The sequence below is a fragment of the Vicugna pacos genome, chromosome 16 (genome assembly GCF_048564905.1).
Source record: "Vicugna pacos chromosome 16, VicPac4, whole genome shotgun sequence".
Taxonomy (NCBI): Eukaryota; Metazoa; Chordata; class Mammalia; order Artiodactyla; family Camelidae; genus Vicugna; species Vicugna pacos.
The window spans coordinates 19,349,857-19,371,402 of record NC_133002.1 but is presented as its reverse complement, the minus strand read 5'-3'; the positions used below and the strand labels follow the sequence as shown (position 1 = coordinate 19,371,402).

Sequence of the window (21,546 nt, the reverse complement as noted above, 5' to 3'; positions counted from 1 at the left end):
AGTTATCAAACTTTTATCCTGATAACGGAGAATAAACCATTTTCTGAAGTATACATGGAATAGTCATGAAGAGTGATATTAGATCACAAATAATCAAACTCTGTTAAGCAGTTATAGAAATAACATTCTTTGATTTCTATGCAATAAAAACAGACTGAAAACAATGCAAAATTTAAAAACCTCTCTTGCCAGGAATTTTTCAAATTCTGTGAAACAACTCTTGGATAAAAAGGGAAATAACAAAAATGTTAACTTTCTTTTAAAAATTAGTAAAAATACTACAAACTCAAGGAGGAAGAAAAAAAAAAGAGAAATACAAACTAAATCTACACTGAGCTAGGACTTCCAGCGCCTAGTACTGAGCAAGACACTAGCAGAGGACATTCTGCAACAGAAAATGACTCTTGAACCTGGACAGTACACAAGAGGTAACCACCAAAAGCATTGCAGCATCAACATAGACAAGCTGTTTCCCTTGGGAGGGGGAAGGACAGGAACTAAATTTCTTGTTTCTCTGGTTTTACGCCTGGAGCTGAAAGCAATCTGATACCACTGACCCCCACTTACGGTCACTTGATATTTAAAAAGGTTCACAGACAGTTTCAATGAGGAAAAGATGTTCATTACAACACAAGGGGCCAGATCAAGGACATATTTGTGTGTGAAAAACTTGAATCTCAGCCCCTATCTCATATCATAGTCAAAAACTAACTCTAATGCATTATAGATCTAAACATAAGAACTGAAACTCTTAAATTCCAGAGGAAACTTCTGTGGCCTTGGGTTAAGCAAAGTTATCAAACTGTGTACCTAAAGTTAGTAAATTTTACTATACGTAAATTCTACCTCAATAAAGCCAATTTTTAAAAAAATATGCAAATACAATTTCTCATCCATCAGATTAACAAAAATTGAAAGGCTTGACAGTATGCTGTTGGTGAGGCTGTTTCGAAACAGGCATTTTCATACACTGCTGGTGGTAATAGAAAATGGTGTGCAGCTATGAAGGTGAATTTGGCATTTCCAACAAATCTATGCATGCATTTACCCTTTAACCTGGCAACCTCACTTCTAGGGATTTAGCCTGAAGATGTACCTCTAATAATATTAAAATATATATGCATACAGGATCTTGTGGTGGCTCACAATGAAAGAGAATGTGACAACGAATGTATGTATATTCACATATAACTGAAAAATTGTGCTCTACACTGGAATTTGACACAACATTGTAGAATGACTATAACTCAATAAAAAATGTTTTTAAAAAGTGGGATCATAAAAAAAATACATATGCACAATATTTATTGTGGTATTATTTGTAACTAGGAAATATTGGAAACTACCTTAATTTCTAAGCACAAGTGATTGAATGAACTATGGTCCACATCTGCAATTGCACACTACACCACTGCAGGAAAGATAAGGAAGGTCTCTCCTAAGATACAGAGTGATTTCCAGGAGATACTATCCAGCAAGAAGAGCAGAGTATATATAGTATGCTGTCCTCTATAAACAAGAGAAATTATCATGTGTTTCTGTTTATCTTTACAAAAGAAACCAGAAGAAGAATAAATTATGCAGCAGTGAAATTGGTTATCGACAACGTGGGTAGACACAGAGTGGCCAAGATGCAGGCAGGAGTGACCTTTTTATAGTTTTTACTTTTGGGTGCATGTTAATGTTCTGTGCATTCAGAAGATTCATAAAGAAGTCAATAGAGACAGGAAAGAGAAATGATCTTAAAGCTACAAGCAAACTGAAATAAATGAATTCATTTGCATTTCAAGTGAATACCATAAACATTCTAAAGAAAACTCAGGTAACTTATGGACACAGTATTTGTGTTCAGCGTTTGACAGGTTGGGGCTGAGTTAGAAAAGAATTGCAAACAAATCCCAGACCGTTTTTAGTATGTTTTGTTGTTTCAGAGGTGTAATCAAAGCAATTCTGAAGTTTTAAGATGTAATGTAAGTCTCAGCAAATGTACTCACTGTTGTTGAAAGCCAGGATCTCAATGAGAAAACAAAGGCATACAAAATAGAATGAAGGAAGTCAGGAAAGAATACTGTGGATAGACTGGAATTGAGGGTATCACTGGGAATGCATAATTACTAAAATATATATGTATGTATGTGAATATCAATATATATGTACCCTTGTATGTATGTGTGTATGCACGTGTGTGTGTGTGTGTGTGTTCCTGGCCCTGTCAGCTGAAAGAGCCAAGAAGCAGACACCCCAGTAGCAATGAGCACATAGTATATCTAACTGCCCAGAAACCATTCCCCACTGATAGGGTCCCAGGCTCCCTGGAGAAATGACTGATTTCAGGGCTGGGGTTGGGTAAGTATAAAATGAGCCTGAAACATCTTATGCCAGAAAACAAGGAAATGCCCAAAATGATGGGAGCGTCACAAGGAACCAGCTGGGAGGGGCCTCCACTGGCCAATCTGGAAGTACTTGATCACCAAAATAATTAAGTTTAGTAATGAATTACGAACCATTGAAAAAATAGTGATTGATGAGTCCATATCATTAGTAAAGAGATGAGTTAGTTAATGGGAAGAACAGAGGGCTCTTGCTCATTACGGAGTATTGAGTGCTGACTGGTAACTAAAGAGAGGCTGCCAGATTTGGGAAGTCAGCATTTTGCACCTGTTTTAGTAACGTCTGGATCAGACTGGAATCATAAAATGCTAAATCTAGGGGGGATTTTTTTATGAAGAGCAGAACATTTACATATTTACATGGTTTTAAAGTAGCTCTCTATAAACTGCTTATTAATTGCAAGGGGAAAAATACTAATTATACAGTACTGAAATCAAGCGATTCCCAGACAGGTGCTAAAAATTGACAGCAACAGTGAGGAAAGACGACATATATGACTTCAAATGTGATACCTTGGAAAGGACACAACATCACCTGTGTAGTATTATGGCTGAGGATCTATGAACCTGAACCTGGCCACGAGGAAGCGCCAGACAAACCCCAAGTAAAGGACAGTTTTATTTTTTTAAGGGGGGTGTGTGTGTGAGTAAGAAATGGGAGAGTTAGGGAGGGGGTTATATTCTTTACAACCATCAGTGACATAAAGCAATAGAAGAAAAGAAAGAGAAAAGAAGAAAGGAGGGAAGGAAGGGAAGAAGGAAGGAAGGAAAGACAGATTAAAGAAAGGATGGGAGAAAGGAAGAAAGAACAAAAGAAGGAGGGAGCGAGGGAGACAGAGAAAGGTAGGACGAGAGACAGGAAGGAAGAGAGAAAGGAAGGGAAGACAGGATGTAGGGAGAGGAGGGAAGATTCTAGATTAAAAGGGATATGAAAACTGAATACAATACCTGACCCTAGGCTGAATCCTGTATTGGAATGGGGGAAATGCTGTAAAGTATATTACTGGGTCAGTTGACAAAACTGGAGTACAGATCGTAGGTTAAAAGAATTGGCTCAATGTTAAACGTCTTAAATTTGATGGCTGTTCTATGGTTGTGTAAGAGAACATCCTTATACGTAGAAAATACTGAAGTTTGTAGGCGTAAAGAGCCATGATGTATGTAACTCAGACTCAAATGGTTAAGAAAAAAATTGTGTACACACACACACACACACATATGTGAGAGAGATTGAGAACATGCAAAATCTCAGCGGTAACAGCCTTGAAATATCAGTGGTTTGCAAGAATACTTTGTTTCCCACTCATGAACATACTGGCAAAGGGGTAAATCTGTGAATTACTAAATCTGGGCAAAGAGTGTAAGAATTACTAGTCCTATTCTTGCAACTTTTCTGTACATTTGAAGTTATTTTCAAATAAAAAGTGTTTAAAAGTCCTCTATTTTTTGGCCAGGTTTTAGACCCCCATTTTATTAATTTTTTTTATACTTTAATTGATATGCCTTTTTAATTCTGTATCTTCAACGCCTGCGTCAGTTTCCATGGCCAGACCTTTTTACATTTTAGTGCTTCTTTGCATCCTGAAAGTGGACATTTATAAATCTTTGTTAATTTTTCCATGTAGAATAAGGTGGGGAGGGGTTCTACATTTAATACAAATTTCCTTTTCTCCTAAATGCTTAGAATGTAAAAGCTTTATAATATTAAGCATACTTAATAAAATATGGTAATATGCACAGTATAAATGTGTATAGCACATTGTTAAGCACTCAACAAATATTATTATGGTCGTTATTAGTAGTAATAGGAGAAGAAGGTGGGCACATGAGCTGCACCAGACATAGAAAGGAAAGCACATTCCAGGCAGAGGATGCAGGATGAAAATTATAGGGTATGAAAGGAAAAGTCCTGTCTTTAGAGTCAGGACTTTATATGCTAATTTTACTATTATTTGGTAATATGTTTGTGTTCATGTCTAAAAATGTGATGATAATGTCTGTCTTATCATTTTTTCATAGCACTTGAGAGTTTAAGAGCATAAAACTGTCAGAAATATAGTTAAGTTCCTAAATAATAAGTTTTGATTTATATTCTTTTATCATCATTACCATTATCTAATCATTATTAAAGGCCCGGGAACATAAGGGAAACATGGACAAGTGAAGGTGTTAGGAAATAAACGTGTGGAGGAGTTGGTATATTGGGGCCAGAGCATACAGGCACCTGAATACCAGTCTGAGGCTTTGGACAGTGGACTGCTATTGAAGACCTTTGACAAGGGGAGAAACAAGATCTACTTGCTGTACCTGTAATCTGACCTCTCTTTCCTTTGTACTCCACGTCCAACTTGTTGGCCCTACTTTTAAAAAAATGCAGAATTTTGCCACTTTTCACCTCTTCCATCACTGGTCTGAGCCGTCATCATCTCCTGCCTGTGTTGTAATTAGAGCTTCCTGCCAGATCACGCAGCTTTTACCCTTGCCTACCCCCATACAGGCTAATCTGAACACAGCAGCCAGAAATATTCTTTTAAAACTGAAGTTAGCACTCTCCAGAGCTTTCCATCTCACTCAGAGCTAAAGCCAGAATCCTACAAGTAGAGATCTACAAGCAAATGTCAAAGCCTGTAACAGCCTCCTTGATCTCAGTCCTATCCCCCTTCCCCACACTCCTCTTGCCTCGGTGACCTCATCTTTTACCACTTTTTCTTCCCATCTCCCCTACTAATTCTCCAGCCCCTCTGATGTACCTGCTCCAACTCTCACTGTTTGTAGATAAGTTTTTTGGTATTCCTGATTGCTGTCTCATATATTATATACTTTTATGGATTTGTTCTTTCTATCCACCAATTAGAGGTTAAGCTTCATGAGGAGGTGAGCTATCTTTCATTTGTTCTCCAATTTATCTTATATGAATCACAGACATAGAGTAGCAGGTGCTCAATAAATATTTAGTGAATGGATGAAGAGATGAATAAAGAAAATTTACTTTAAGAAAATTAACAGCAATTTTGGAAGTAACCGGGTATCAGATAAGAAGCTTCTATAATAGTCTAGCCCTGCACTGTTCAATAGAAATCATTAATGAGATATTTTTACATTCTTTTTCATAATGTATCTTTGAAGTCCATTACTATTTTTATGATTATAGCATATCTTAATTTTTACACTAAATTTTTATTAGAAATACTGCTGTGTTTAGATTTAACAAGATTTGTAGTTGAAAAAGTAGATTCGTATACCCAAATATGCCAAATAAAGTTTAAAAGTTTCCAGTAACTGAAATGAATACTGAAAATCGTTTTCTTTTAATATTTAAGTCCATATTGGCAAAACTTTTTCATGTTTTTAGAAGACTTTATCTTTGAAGCAAAATCATTTCAAAGCTACGTCTTTTCTATCACTGATTCTAGTCAACTCAGTATTAATAAATCAAGTTCAAAGGAGTATTGCATCTATTAAAAGCAACAGTAAATTTATCAATATCAACTAAGCATAGTTCAAAATTTTTCAAGTGTTTGGAACTAATTTATGTAATGTATCAATAAGTGAAATCTGCATATAGATTTATGGTAAAAATATCAAAATCATTATTATTGATTTACAATATGAAGAGTTACAATGTTAGTATAAATTCTTATACTTGTCTAGCTTCACAGATAAGCTTTCTCTTTCCTTAAAGCTTCAAATTTAGCTCATTCATGTGCAGTGTGATATTGATAATAAAATGTAAATCACATTGCCATTTTTTGCCTTTGATTATTGAATATCAGGCAGCCATTCCTTTTGTTTTAAGAAAATCTTACATTGGAGTTAAAAGTACAGTAAATCTTTATAAAGCTCTTCCAAAACTTAGCCAAAGAGCACTGGCAAGGAATGCAGGATCATTAAATTCATTGTCTTTTAAGCTAGTGAAGATTCATAGAATTTGCACATATATAATAAACAAGGTGAGCAACTGTATCCATGATGTTTTTCATACAATCAACTTCAGGAACTGAGCAGAAAAATTTTTTCAAAATGTATCATGCATTGGCATGAAACAATAAAGAAAACAACTTCTTGTTTGGAAATGTCAGTAAATCTGAATTTTTGATCCAACATAACTACAGTACCATCTATCATGATTTAAAAAAACTTCTCTCCATTATCCAGTTGAAACTGTTGTTTGACAGATGTAAAAGTTAAAGTAGCTACACCATAAGTCGGATTTTTTTTTTAAAAGCTGCAGACTGACAACTTTTTGTTGTAAATTTAGGAGTCCTTTAAGACAACACCTGACTAAAGTATGAATTTGATAGTGTCTCCTCTATCACATGACTCACCGAAATTAAAGTTACTTGTAGCTTCTCAAATTTTGAATCAATTGATCATTGATATTGTTAAAGAGTTCTTATATTCTGTGGGCATTTGTTTTGTGACTTAATTGAACTTCCTTTTTTATAACATATTTCTTCTAATCTTCTATCATAACTGAAATTATCATGTTGATCTAAAAATGGTTTATTCTTTTATGCAAAAAATCCAAGCCATTTTATAACTGGCCAAAGTTAACAAATGTTGAATGTTTGCTTCTGATTTCAGGTGACTAATTTCATTGGTTCTTATTTGACTATTTGCAAAAATCTCTTAGTTGTTCACTTTTCGTATGCTAAAAAATTTATACAACAAACAGCTTGGTAAATTGCAGTTGCATTCATTATGAAATTTGCAACATTTCTTCTAGTCTCTTTTTTTAAATCCTGGTTATATCACTAGTTAATTCATCTGTATTTTATTCTGCATTGCTAATATATCTTCATTTTAAATTAAAATTTTTCCATACCTACTTTTTTAAATACAAAAATAATTTAACTACATTCTGATAAAAATAAGTATTTCAGTTTAGTTACCTATCATGATTTGCACAGGTGTTACTGTAACTCATGCTTCCTGCATGAAATATGTAGATAAACACACTATTGTATAAAAAATTTTTTTAAATTGATTCATTGAGAGTAACCAGATCAGTTATGTGTCTATGTATACAACATATATAACTCACATGCCTGACACAAACACTACAATTCAACACTAATGTCTTAAATAATGCAATGATTAAAGTGAAATATAATTCTACCAAAACAATAAAACCTTGTGTAATGGAAAAATATTTTACACTTGTTAATTTTTTAATTTAAATGCAAACTAATGAAAATTAAGTTAAGAAATCAATTCTTCAGTCAACTCGGATATATTTCAAGTGCTCAATAGCCACATATAGCTAGTGGCTGCCACACTGGACAGTGCATGCCTAGAACTCTGCATCCTTACTAATAAAGAGTGGTCCAGGACCAGCAGTGTCCGCACCACCTGGAGCTTAGAAATGCAAAGTCTCAGGTCTTACCCGAGACCTACTGAAACAGAATCTGCATTTAACAAGTCCTTGGGTGATCTATATGTACCTTAAAATTTGGAAAGTGCTTGTCCAAATAACAGACAGTGGAGGATTTAACTGGGTAGTGGCAAGGGAATTATACCAAGTACCCCAGAGCAGTCTATGTGAAAGATGCCGCGAGGGTAAAGTCAGCCAGACTTAACAGTGACAGCACGTGCAAAAGTAAACAGAGAAGGCGGTGAAGGCCTTGTAATTTGGTGACTGAGAGGCTATAATAATACAATTAACAAAATAGGAGAAATGAGATTGAGAGTAAAGATGTTTTAATTCATAGTGTTATTTGATGCATATTTTCCAGTTTTAGCAAAAATCATTTGAAAGATATGTATACGTCTATGTGTACAAACCTGAGTGCCTACATCCTGACACAACTCTTCATTTCAGAAACACACACTTGCAGTAAAAACATACTGCCCAAAATCAACCTAAAATGTCCATTTTTCTAGTATATTGATCATGCGTACCATTCACCTTCTCTTATGTATGTAGAATGTTAATATTCTGTTTAAAGGGGATTTCAGCGATACGGACTTATTGTTAATGAAAGAGTTCCTATGCTTTAGAGAAAACACTGGCTCTCCATTTTTCCAAGGATAGATTTCTTTTTCACAATGAGCAAAAAAGTCTTTAAAAATTGCAAATAGAAAGTAAGGTGATTAATTCTTCTCTTAAAAGCCTTTAGCGGGGAGAATGTGGTTCAAGTGGTAGAGTGCGTGCTAGGCATGCATGAGGTCCTGGGTTCGATCCCCAGCACCTTCTCCCAAAATAACAAACTTAACTGCCTCCCCTACTCCCGCCAAAAATAAAATAATTAAATAGTGCAATAATAAATAAGTTAAATGTTTTTTTTTAATTTTAAAAACCAGACATTTGAAGTTTGTGAAATTTGGCAAAGTTTCTTCCACCTTTTTTAGTATCCTTATGAAGATCTTGACATGAAATCAGTGCAGTACTCATAATTACACCATATAAATTCTTTAAGTACATAGATAATGCAATTATTAAAACAGCACTAGATTGATTTTCAATTTATTTTACAATGATGGTTACCGGTTGCTCCCAAAGGGAGAAGAGAACACAATTTGGTATCTTCTGTTCACTTAAAACTTTTCATTGAATTATTGTGAGACAGTGACCTGATCCTAAAAATAGAATAATCTCCCCTTTTGAAGGTACATTAGCTATTTTAAATTATGGAAATTAATTTACTTTTGCTTAGTGTAATGACCAAAATGAAAGCAATGAAGAACTAAAAGAAAGGGAGATAAGGAGAATGGGGAAAAGGAAGTGAGAGTGAAGGAAGAAAGAAATTAATAAAACGAGAGAGCAAGCTGAGAAGGGGCCCTTTTTCACGGGAAGGGTCAGGTGCATTGGTATTTTTTCCAACCAGGGATGGCTACCAGAATACTCTGCTGTCTTGTAGAGAATTGGTGGTACTATTCTCTAAAATCTAAGTATTTTTGATGAGTTTTTATGCCTTATGGAATAATCCAACCTTACTGCTTAAAACCATGAGCACAATTTCCCATGAAATTATATACACTTCTTGTTGTTGTTTTTTTTTTTTTCCATCAAGTTCTAACAGCTTTTAACAGGCATGGGCCATTTTTCTAACAACTTCCTTTGATCAACTTTCTAAAACCTACTCTCACACTTAAGTTGTTTTTAAAGTTCCTTTCAGCATAGTGTTATGACCTAAGGCAGCAATGAATTGGTGAACAGTCCAAAGCCAAAATATTTAGCTTGTCTGAACCAGTCTTTGCCCTGAAGAAACAGGGGAAATTGTTCATTTGGCAACTTCTCTAAGTTCAGATAAGCCCCGATGTAGTTGGCCTCATCTGTGCAGAGGCTGGGTTGAACGCTTGAGGAAGATGTGAGGTTCCGAGGCAGAAATGTGAGGTCGAATCAGCAGCACAGGATTCTCTGTGGACAGCTGAGGTTGGGTATGAGCTTAGATACAGCTGGTACAGCCGGCATGTGAGCTCTCTTGGTTTATGGGTTAAGCAACAGAGGAAACTAAGAACAGATTAGCTGTATCTCTAAAACAAATGACAGTATGCGATTACTACAGAAGTATCCACATTTTCACACTTTGAGAGACTGTGTTCCTTTCTGCATTTATTGAAGAAACGGTGAAGCCTCAAATTTTTAGAATTGGTATGTGATCTGAACTTTTTATAATAGTTCAGTGTGGAACTAGTAGATATTCCAAGATGCCAATCTCATTTTTAGAGGAAAAAAAGAAGAAAAATGCATGTATTTGATTTGTCAGTTTTTTTCTGTTCTAAAAGGGGACTGTAGTAAAATGTTCCTGTGTTCCCGTTTCAGATGGTCACTTGTAACCTCAGGATGTCAACTTGTATTTTCTATTAAAAACCCTCCTTGCAAAGATCCCTCCTGCTGTTCTTTTTACTGTCCCAACCACCTCCTTCCATCCGCCATCCCCTAACACCTGGCAACCACTAATCTGTTCTCTATGTATATAATGTTGTCTTTCCAAACATATTATATAAATGTTATCATACAATATGTCACTTTCGGGGATTGGCTTTTTTTTCACTCAACATCATTTCCCTGGGACCCATCCAGGTTGTTTTGTATATTCATAGGTTGTTCTTTTCATTGCTCAGTGCCTATTGAACTGGTAAAATCCTATTAAGGTTGATGAATGATATCAGTGAAATTTCCTGGTTGTGATATTCTGCTGTACTAACGCAAGGCACAACCATTGAAGGAGACCGGGTAGAGAGTACAGGAAACCTTTCTGTGTTATTTCCTACAACTGTGTGTAATCCGCAGTGGCCTTAAAATGATTTTCTAAAAAAGCAAAACCAACAAACAAAAAACACCCTCTTTGAGGAAAGAAATTGTAAAACTCTTAAAGTCATAGCCATCTGAGTGGAGGATCTTATTAAACAAACCTGGTTGGCTTTATGTTTTGACTTTATGAGAATTCCCTTTATGAGAATCAGAGACATGACCCTTGTAGTCTCCCATGTTAGACTCTGCCCAAGAAGCTGCCCAAGTTAAAGACAGCCTGTTTGGAAAAGGAGGCGAAGACAGCCCCGTTGGCATTCCTGTCTGCCCCGACAGCAGCCACTTCTGGTGACTCACTGGAGGAGAATGCAGCGTTCTAAGCAAGCTCTGGCAAACAACAGTGTATATTTCGGAAGACCCATTTCCAAATAATCGCCCCCTTTTAAGCTAGCTCTTACGATGATAAGAATTCTGAGAGAAATATTATTGTCCTATTGACACTTTAAGAACCCATTTTAACTATGTGAGAGTAACTAGAATCACAGAATTTTCAGGGTTGGGGAAATTCGGAAGGGAAGTGATCTTACTCTTCATAGAAACCTTTTAGTTCGATTTGATTACAGTATTTTCAGTAACTGGTTGGCTTAGTGAGAACTGATTTTAGGGTTCTGGGGTCTGTGCTGTGAGCAACTTATTTTTTGGCTGTTCAGGGACCACATTCAGCATTCTTTCATCCGTTGCTTCACTCATGCCTACAGTAACTTATAAGGGAGATTTGGCAAGGCTTCACATATTTAATGCTCATTTATATGAATGTTCTATGAAAGCTAGACATACTCCCTAAAAGGAGTTCTCAATCGAGTAAGAAAAATGAAAAAGAAAAAAAGAAAAATAGAGCAAAACCATCACTTCCATCACTTCCTAGAAAGTAATTCAGAATAGGAGCCTTATAGCTGGTGAGTTGCCAGAGGCTTGACTATATACCAAAATAGACGTTCCTTATTTTAACTAAAAACAAACAAATACAGATCTCTAAAATCCCACTAGTCAATTACTAAGAGAGCACCTTTCAGGGTGTATCTCAAACATCTATCTAGGTGCCAAACATTTTGTTGTTTCTTAATGTTAGAGCAATATATATTACCTTGGGTGACAAACTAGTAAATTTTACCCAAGGAGGAAGTAGTGATAAGGCAGTTGATACTATAAAACTCCTATCTTGGCAGTTGAACATGTGAGAAACATTTTCAGTACTCTTATTTTGCTGTGGGACTCAGGACCTTGTGTTAAATGATTTATTCACAAACTATTTTAGAATGAAAAACAAGACTTCTCTAGTCGCACCTAACCCTACTTAAATAAATTACCCTATGTGAAAATAAGGTACATACCTGGATTCATTGCCATCCAACGTTGTCCACAGCCAGAGGTTTCCAATTAAATTGTGAATTCCATCACATTCCCTCATACTGAAGGCAGCTGATTTCCTGACACGGTGACATTCTGTCACTCCAGACCATGTATGCCCCTTATGTCATCTGCAGCCCCCTCCTACTATACTTTTTCTTCTTCACTTCTCTTGTATTCGTAATCAATAACTTTTCCCCCTTTTCCCACATCATTTTATGAGATCTCTTTACACTGTAGTTATTAACACTATTTCTATCAAATCTGTTGCAAATATTTCCCCCATATGCAAACTGCGTTTTTAATTTTTAACAGTTTTAAACACTGGTGTTCTTGTGTTGTCAAATCTATCTTTTTTGTGTGATTTCACCTTTTTTTTAACTTTTTAAAATTTCATCACTATCAGACACATATTTACCTAGTTTTCCTCCCATGCCTCTCTTTATTTAACCTATCTAAGAAATTGTTCTGTTTGGTATATGGTATGAGATGAGGGTCTACACTTTATACTTTCCTTTTCTAAGTAGTTTGTTGTTACAACCACTCATTGTTTTGTGGTATTTCCATTACCACTAATTAAATTCTCATGTAATCTAGGGCTGTTTGGGGCTATCTGATGTTTCCAGTTGCTTTGTCAATAAATATATCTTGGGTGAATGAATGTTTTATCTAACTTTTCTTTGGCCAATACCAACTTTTGTAGCTCCAGACAGGCCTGAAATCCTTGGGCCATGTCCCACCTTGTTTGCTTGTTTATTTGTTTCTTTCTTTCTGTCCTCCTTCTTCTTGTTTTTCAGCGTTTGCTTACCAGTTCTCGCTGACTTTTTTCTTTCAAATCAACTATAAGAATCATGTTTATTATTTAAATCTTACTCTATCTAGATTCAAATTTGGAATTCTTGGGTAGGTTTCTCTAACACAAACAAAATTTGATAAAGTTTTGATTCCAATTGAATTAGATCCCTAAAGGTCAATTTGGAAGGAGTATGTTTCTGTTTTTAAGCCAGAACTCCCTTAAACGCTAAACTTCAGATAAATTCTAACTATTTAATAGCTGGAAAAGTAACTTGTGAGCAGTACTAGGTTTCAGTGAACAGGGTTTAAATTTCGATTACAAAAGGAAATTTCAAATACTGTGAATGTTTCCTTTTAGTACTTTTGTAACCAGAATTGGGGAAATAGAAAAATAGTTTTTTCTTTTATATCAGCCTTCAGTAAACCAGAAAATACATGTGTAGGATTAAATATATTGTCAAAACAGAGTGTTAACTAATGAATATTTATATTGTGAACAAGTTCACGTGGTAAAATTTATCAGATAGGAGTACTTGTGTGCCTGTCTTTGATTAGGGACTTCTGTTTATAAACGGAGATTGAACATTGTTTCTTTGATTTTCTTTGATGTTCAGAGGCAGAACTTGATTTTATACCTTTTGGAGAATGAGGCAGCTGCAGATAAAGAAGTTGACAGATCTTGGGAGGGTTAATTAGAGCTAATTATAATTTGATTGACCTGTTTTTCCTCCAGAAAGCTTAACCAAGTCTTCCTTTGCAAAGTGAGGATTTTGCTTTCTCATACAAATGAAAGAAAATCTTTGTTTCTTGGATTTACAAATAATCTATTACTTGTACACACTTTACAAAAAACTGTCACTGTGTAGATCACAGAATCAGAGATATGGGGTGGGGTTGGAAAGGACCTTAAAGATTACATAGTCCTTGAGAGTATGTATTTATTATATTAACTTATGATGGAAAATTGTAAATGTTAGGGAAATATAAACTAGTGTACATAACTTTTAAATCTCTACATTTTAAATCTATTTAACAAAAAACCAAGAAATAAAATTGTCAAACACCATGAAGTATAGTTGTCTGTCCTTTTTTAACCTTGATATTTTCTTTATTATGTGTGGTTTAGATGTAATCTCATTTGCTTGATAAATACTGTAAAAGGATTTTGTTTAACTTATATGTAAAAAGAGCATAATGAAATGATTTGCTTCCTGTTCTGTAATGTCTTACAGAGCATGGTTTATAAGTATTTAAATGAAATACAGTTCTACTAGTATTCCCATAAAATTGAAACCTTTTAGGAAGAACTTTCCCATGAAAGCTTCTTACCTCCTAAAGTTCTCTAAGGCAATTATTATATGTGAAAAACAAAACAGTTACTTTCATTGTCTGTCAACTCAGTTATATCTCATGTTTATGTTAAATGGAGCACCTGTTAATATTAAATAGGGTTTTACTCTCAGACAGCTTGTGTTCTAATTTGGGCAGTCGAGATGTTTTGACTTTAGAAAACTAGGTAGTAAAATATTTAATATTTTAATGACAGCTCAACACAGCAGTAGGAGGCACAAAGTAGTATGTGATTAATTACAGACAACAGATATTATTAAGAATAAAAGGAAGGGAAAATCATTGTAAGCCGAAGTGGTCTGGAGAGATTGGAGAAGTTAAAATCAGGAATAGATTTTGCAGGATAGAGGAGGACTGGATGAAGGAAAGAGAGGAAAAGTCTATCCATCTAGTGGAAGGAATAATGTGCTTCAAAGCATTTTCGAGGTGGGAGAGTTTAGTCTGGTAAACTTGGGACATGAATGTACTTGGATAGGGTGATCCTGTAGGAGGGTTGAATATGCTAAAACCGGACAGACTGATTAGGAGCAAATAGTGGAGAACCTTGAAGTATGGAGGTTGAGGGTGTGTTTATCATGTACCATGTAAGCAATGTTTTCCCTGGTTACCTTAGCTTCAGTACCTAAGCAATATTTTAGGAAAATTGATCATTCCAAAGTATGCAGAATACATTGTAGTGAAGAACACAGTAGGCAGTATGATTACTTATATGATTTTCATAGTACCTAAGCATGGGGGATGACCACATGAACAGTGGTGGTAAGAATGGATATTAAGGAGGAATGTTGCAAATAAATCATGGAAGAAGACTTCACAGTGCTTAGTAACTGGTGAGGTACGGTGGTGGAATAATGGGCTGGATGTATGCATAGAGGAGGAGTAAGAAAAAGGAAAGGAGAGAGCACATATCAGAGTCATATATAAAGTTCTGTGAATTCATCTTCTCCCCCAAGTGTGTCCATGGTTAAGGGATGGGTAATAGATTCATTTTGTGAACATCTAACAAATTACTTTCAGATCATCCATTTGGAGGAATATTAAATATATTTAATAAATTCAAAACATAAGTTCAGGAAACTGGATATAACTTGCTTTTAAATACTTTTCCTTCAACAGCCCTCTTCCTGCAGTAACCCTTAATATTTTTCACAAGCTGTAATGGGATCGAGACCAAGAAGGGTTTTCCAGTGAGTGAATGTAGGAAGCTGATAAGAGAAGTGTTCTTTGGGGCTCTGGTAGCATAAGTTACATTATACTAAAACATATTATCTCTTTGCAGCCTCCCTTTTCTCCTGTCAGCCATTGACATTTTGAAAGATTTACTGATTAGCTTAAAAATTACAGAACTTCTAAGTTTAGTGATGTGGGTGTGCTGCCTAATTACCCATGTGCAACTGCAGTTAGAGCTTTTTCCTTCTACCTTCGGGAGCCGTTACGACTCACCGCTAGAGAAGGAGCAGTTTTACATAATTGTTGCTAATGTTAAAATAGACATGTGCATATGATATTTGCAAACAACTTCTCTAAAGTTCAATAACTGGTATTACTATTTGAGTACCTCAAGGAAGCCCTCAATTATTTGATCTAGTCTAGGCCTCTAATCACACAGGTGATTACGTGTGTGTTTCAAAAGCAGTAAAGAGGAATGGGGGAAACTGTACTGAGAACCTTCATGGTTTCTTTAACCCTCTTGTGAGAGTTATTTGATCTTATAAAGTAGGTGTTATTATTTATCATTGTATGAATGGACAAACTGAATCTTAGAGAATTATGCTGCCAAAAAATGAAAAAAAAATCACAGGTCTAAGATTCTAACCTTATATCCATGTATCTCGTCTAATGCCCATGTTTTTTATTCTGTGTCATGTTAGTGTCTTAAGGGGGGGATGTGCTGTACTTGGAAAAACAGCATATTGTCTTTTGTCCAAGCTTATGCTGTTTGAGTTTGTACTGCCCTTTGTCTCAGCACAATCACATAGCTAAATTCAAAGTATTTGTAGCCTACAAAGATGTTCATTAGTTTGAATTACACTTTCAAAGAAGAATTTGTTCTGCTCTTCCCTGAAGACTCATTGTGAAATCGTGAGGTGGAAAATCCTCATTTTGCAGTGGGACAGTGTGAGTGGAAGGCGCTTCCTCAGTATCACTAAAAAAAAGTTAGGTCATGACTCAGGATTCTCTTCAAGTACATTTGCTCATATAGCTTAGTATTAAAAAGCATAACGCTTATGTTGATTTTTCTGATTTAATATTACCTCTTAGTTTCTCATTTATTTTCTAAACTGAATTAATCTCTACCTAATACAAAGTAAATCAGTAAACTGGCTGCCACACTTACCCTGATGGGATTTCAGGCTTGTGGTGAGGTACCGGGGAAATTCTGACTCAATTGTTCCTGACACAGGAGGCTTTGCAGTTATTAGAAGACAGCCCAGGAGGAAAAGAAAAAAATGGATTTATGTGATCCTGTATTGCTAAGAACGGCACACTGCTGCTCTCTTTTCTTTACTGCTTCCTCTAAGAGTCGTCATTTCAACGCACTTATCTTTTAAACAGCCATTCAGTGGGAATTGGGCTAGAACTTTGCTAAGGGGTCACATTTACCAACCTGACAGTTATACATTTACAAAAGAAATAGCATGAATTTATTCAGCATCAAAACCTCTGCATCTTTTTACCACCCAACTGCATTTCACACCGTATTACCATCAGTGCACTATAATTGCTATATAAATTCCATCCAGACTCTTCATTTAATTAACTAGCATTCTTTGAACAAAAATAAAAGTGCTGTTTTTATAGAGGAATAAAAGCTGCATGGAGTGAGTGTGAAGGAGACAAATCATCGAATTAGTTATTCTTCATTGCAGCTATGAAGAATTCTCTGCCCCTCCTCTTTCTCTTCAGTGGCAGTTTTTTTTTTTTTTCCAAGCTTGATTGAATGGAAAATGGGGAACAGTGTAACAGGCTCAGCGGTGTTTGAATATATTGTAATGGCCACATTCTAAGCTCACACGGGGCTGGGCACTGATGAGAAGCTCACCTACAAGTGTTTTTTTTTTTTTTTTTTAACATTTTCTGTAGTTGGTAGCCAAGACCATGAACTTTGTAGTTTGACTGCCTGGATTCAAATCCTAGCTCAGCCACTTACTAGCTTTGTGATTCTGAGCAAGTTACTTAACCTTTCAGTTGCCTCTCTGTTAAAAAGGATACTAATAGACATACCTCACACAGCTTGGGGTGGATTATCTAAGTTGATCCACGTGGAACATTTAGAGCCGCGTCCACATATCCTAACCCATTACCTCCTCTATGCACAGCAACAGTCTAATGTCAGGTCAGTCAGCGGTGACACTGGTGACCCTTGATCACCTGGGCTGGACTGGCTGATGGGGTAGCTAAGTAGATGTCCTTTATTTCCTTAGGTATTTCTTTCTAAAGATACCTTTTATTATTACTTTAAAAAAAATAAGGAAATAAAGTTACTTGAATCAAGGGTATAGCAGGCAGTTGGTTGGCCACATCTCTCCATCCTGCACCTCCTGCTGAATTTAGCTTTCTAAAGCACTGTGTCTTCATCAGTTTCTGCTCGGGCTTCAAAACTTCCCCAGATCCAAGCACCTTTGCCTGTTACATGATTTCTAACAGAGCCCAGCCCTTTCCCTCCCTCTCTCCAATCTTTTTTTACCCATTGCTCCCCTATTGGAAGCATCTACTCCAGTCAAAAGTGATCAGTTGTCATCTCTCAGATGCACCACATTCAGATTCCTTCTTGTCCCTCTTCGTTTGCCCACATTGTCTGTTTTGTGGAACGTGTCCTGCCCTCTTCCTCCACTTATCTAAGTCATATTGAATGTTCCAAGCTGAACCAGAAAAGGGAAACGATTTTTTGCTTTTTCCCCTTTGTATTTTTTAATCACATAGCATGCTTGTCTGGATGCAGTAGGTGCTAAGTAAAGTTATTCCTGAAGATGAACTCTCCTGTTTGTTCTCCCTTCAAACTACATTTAGAATCTAACCACTTCACACCATTTCCACCACCGTCACTCTTGTCCAAGCCAAATCCCTTTTTGCCTGTCCCCTTCTTCTTCTCCCTGTCCCACGCTTATCCATCCCTGTGATGAGTTGTCTACTGTCAACACAGCAGCAAAAGTAATCCACTTAAAATTGAAGTCAGATCGTATCACTTCTCTTCTCAGACTCTCCAGTCACTTCCCATCTCACCCTGAGTAAAATCAAAGTTCTTACAATGGCCTACAAAGCCTCTTAAGGTCTGCCCCGCCACTACAACGTGATCCCTGCCCAAAGTCCCGTGACCACTTTGCCCTCATGTCCTTCTTTTTGTCCCCTACTGCTCTCTACTTCTGCCACCCTGGCTTCCTTGCTATTCTCTGAAGACACAAGGTACTGCCTCAGGGCCTTTGCACAAACTGTTCCCTCAGCCCCCTTTGCCCAGAAAATACCTCCTCTGATTAAACATTTTCTCAATGAGATCTTCATTGACAGTCCCTAATTTACTATCTGTCTTCCCAAACTAGATTGTAAACTCGGGGGGGGGGGGACAAAAGGACTTTTTTGTCTGTTTTGTTAGGTGTTCTATACTCAGTACTTGAAAGAGACCCTGACACATAATAAATACTTAATAGTTATTGAATGTATGGATGAAAAATTGACTCTTAAAAATATGTTCATATTCCTAACCCTCCCTTAGGCTCCAACAAAAGCAAGTGTCCTATAATAGTTCCGAGAAAATTAAAATAGCTGTAGTTGAATGTTAGCCATGGCAATTGGAGCAGAAAGTTCCATTGCAGAGAAAAGAGATTTCTGCATCAAGTAAAGAAAAAGAAGTGGTTTACAGTATAATAACCACCATTTTAAATAATGTTGGTGTCCTGGGGGACTCTTATTGACCAGCACTAAGGCACATTTTTGAGAGAGCAAGTGATTTTGGCCACCCCATCCCCTTCCTAAGGTGGAGAATGTAGCTAGGATGCAGTTTTGTTTTGTTTTCATTTGTCATCTAGCAGCAAAGTAAAATGGTGAAATGGACAATAAGGTTGGAGTCGGGTAGAGCTGGGTTTTAATCCCAGCACTAGTACACGTCCTTGGATAGGTTATGTAACCTCTCTGTGCCTCTGCTTGATTATGTATAAAATGGCTTATAACAATGCCTTTCTCTCAGTGTTGTTATAAAGTTTAAATGGGAAAACATGTATAAATTACCTGAGAAGTAACATGTGTTTAACAAGTGTCTTGTGAGCATTGCATCCTATACAAATAGCTATATATTTTGGTGATGAATTTTACCTTTTGGCTTAAACCAAAATGGAGAAGTAGCAGTTAGACTGACGTCTCGAAGTAAACTTTGACTCCTGGGGCTTGGACCATGGAGAAGTCCTCAATGCTGTAAATCTCTTAGCAGTATCTCCTGAAGCTGCAAGAACCTTCCTAGAACATGAGCCCTGTCACCTACTTGACTTTTGTGGAAGGCTATTCTTCTGGTCTTTTGAACCAATTCTTATTCTTTTATTTTCCACTTTTCATTTCTCTTCTACTTCTCCTATTTTCAAAATGCTATGCTAGGTGTGTAATGTTGGAGGTTCCATACTGAAAATTACCTGAGAAATCAAAAACAGAAAAGAAAGATCGGGGAGCTCCTATAGATTATTAAGGAACATGAATATTAGTTTTCAAATTGAGATGTGAGAAACATACGTATATTGATTGATTTTTGGAATTCTGACTTCCAGGAGGAGAAGGATACTTTGTTTAAACCACTGCACTATTTTTAGGTGTTACTTTTTCCAATAGTATTAATTTTGAAATCTTTAGGAAGCCAAAGCTGTAGTCGAAGAAACAAGAGCCCTGCGCAGTCGGATTCATCTCGCCGAAGCTGCACAGAGACAGGCGCACGGAATGGAAATGGACTATGAAGAAGTGATCCGTCTGCTGGAGACTGAGATTACAGAGCTAAAGGCTCAGCTTGCTGATTATTCTGACCAAAATAAAGTAAGCAAAACAGTTCTGTCTGCTAGTTACCATGGTTTCCTTGCCGTTGTCATGTATCCTGTTTTCATTTTCTTTTCATCTGCACTTCTAAACTAGGTCAGCGTTTGTCTTCTATTATTCAGCGATAGGATGGTGTGTCGTGATGCGGGTGATGTGGAGGTTATGAGCCTCCCTTTATGCAGATAGCTTTGGGATGGAAAAGTGTGTGTCCCAAATTTATTTGGGTCATTGGTCAACGGCTCATGCATTGAGTCCTGGAACTGTTTAACATTTAATTGATTACATTGGTTTTCTCCTTTTTTCCTAAACCTGCTCATTTGTCTTGTGGGCATGAGAGGAGGAGAGTCTAGAGATGGGTTTTGCTCTTTGATTAGAGCATTCAAGGAAGTGTGAAAGTTAAATAATTTTTTGCCCAAGGCCCAAGATAATTAATAGAATGAAGCTGAGTTTGAATTTAGCAGGCTCCAATTTTAATAGCAAGATACTGAATGCTTTTCAGAAGACAATGTGAACTGTTTTCCATGTGAATTTTTTAATTATGTGTTTTTTTAACATAATCTATACTATATTTATGGACCAGTCTTCAGGAACAGTAAGAGATATATACATTTTTACTTCACTGAAGTAAGGTAGAAAACTAAATAAATTGAAGTGATGTTTCATAACCTTTTGGAGTTCATTTATAACTGTAATAGTTGTTTATGTCTCTAATCCAGTCATTCAAGAGAGTAAAGCAAATTTGGATAGTTTATGCATATTTATTTAAGTGCAAAAGAGTTAAAATACTTTAAATATACCAAGTGGAAATGGATCCAGTTTTAGACGGAAAGACATATTACTTGAGAAAGCAGAAATACTTAGGAATATTACATATTCCTTGACCCAGTGTTCTGAAATCAGAGATATGTGCTTATTGCATGTCCATAGCTTTAACCTGGTTCTAAAAATATTTGAGGAATTATCAAAATATTTTAAGTACTTTTTAATAATAACTATATTTACTTTCAAAGGGATAATCAATAGTCTTTAAAAATACTTGATTTTTGAATAATATGGCGTTCAAGGAGTTCACGTGGATTTATTCTTTTTTTTTAAGCATAAGTTACTTGCAGTTTTCTCTTCCAGCCCCTAACTGAGAAACATTTCTGTCCTAAGTTGTGTCGTAATGTAATTAATTCAGTTCTCCTCTTTTTTAGCATACTGAGGTCTCATGCCATTCCTCTTAATAAAATCCTAAGCTAAGCCATTAACCTGTCTCTGAAAATAATCTTCTTTCTTCCCCCCAAAGAAGAGATGTTAGACATGGGCATCTCAACATTTTCCAAACCCAACACCAGTGGAGAAAGAGAAGGAACTTTTTTTTAATTGTTTGGGATTGCTTGAAGAGACATTGACCACAGA

At 36.2% G+C, this 21,546-nt stretch overlaps 1 protein-coding gene across 12 annotated transcripts in view; it reads left to right on the top strand.

Moving 5' to 3' along the window:
* The window catches only part of STXBP4 (syntaxin binding protein 4), a 187,230-nt gene that overhangs the window by 87,760 nt on the left and 77,924 nt on the right, over positions 1-21,546 (top strand). For 11 of the 12 annotated variants that reach the window (XM_072938618.1, XM_072938613.1, XM_072938617.1 and 8 more), the window contains one exon: positions 19,969-20,145. In XM_072938618.1, coding sequence (XP_072794719.1) covers positions 19,969-20,145 — 177 coding nt within the window. Of the gene's footprint in view, positions 1-2,839; positions 2,903-19,968; positions 20,146-21,546 lie in introns of those variants that run through there. The other variant, XM_072938622.1, reaches the window with a different exon arrangement.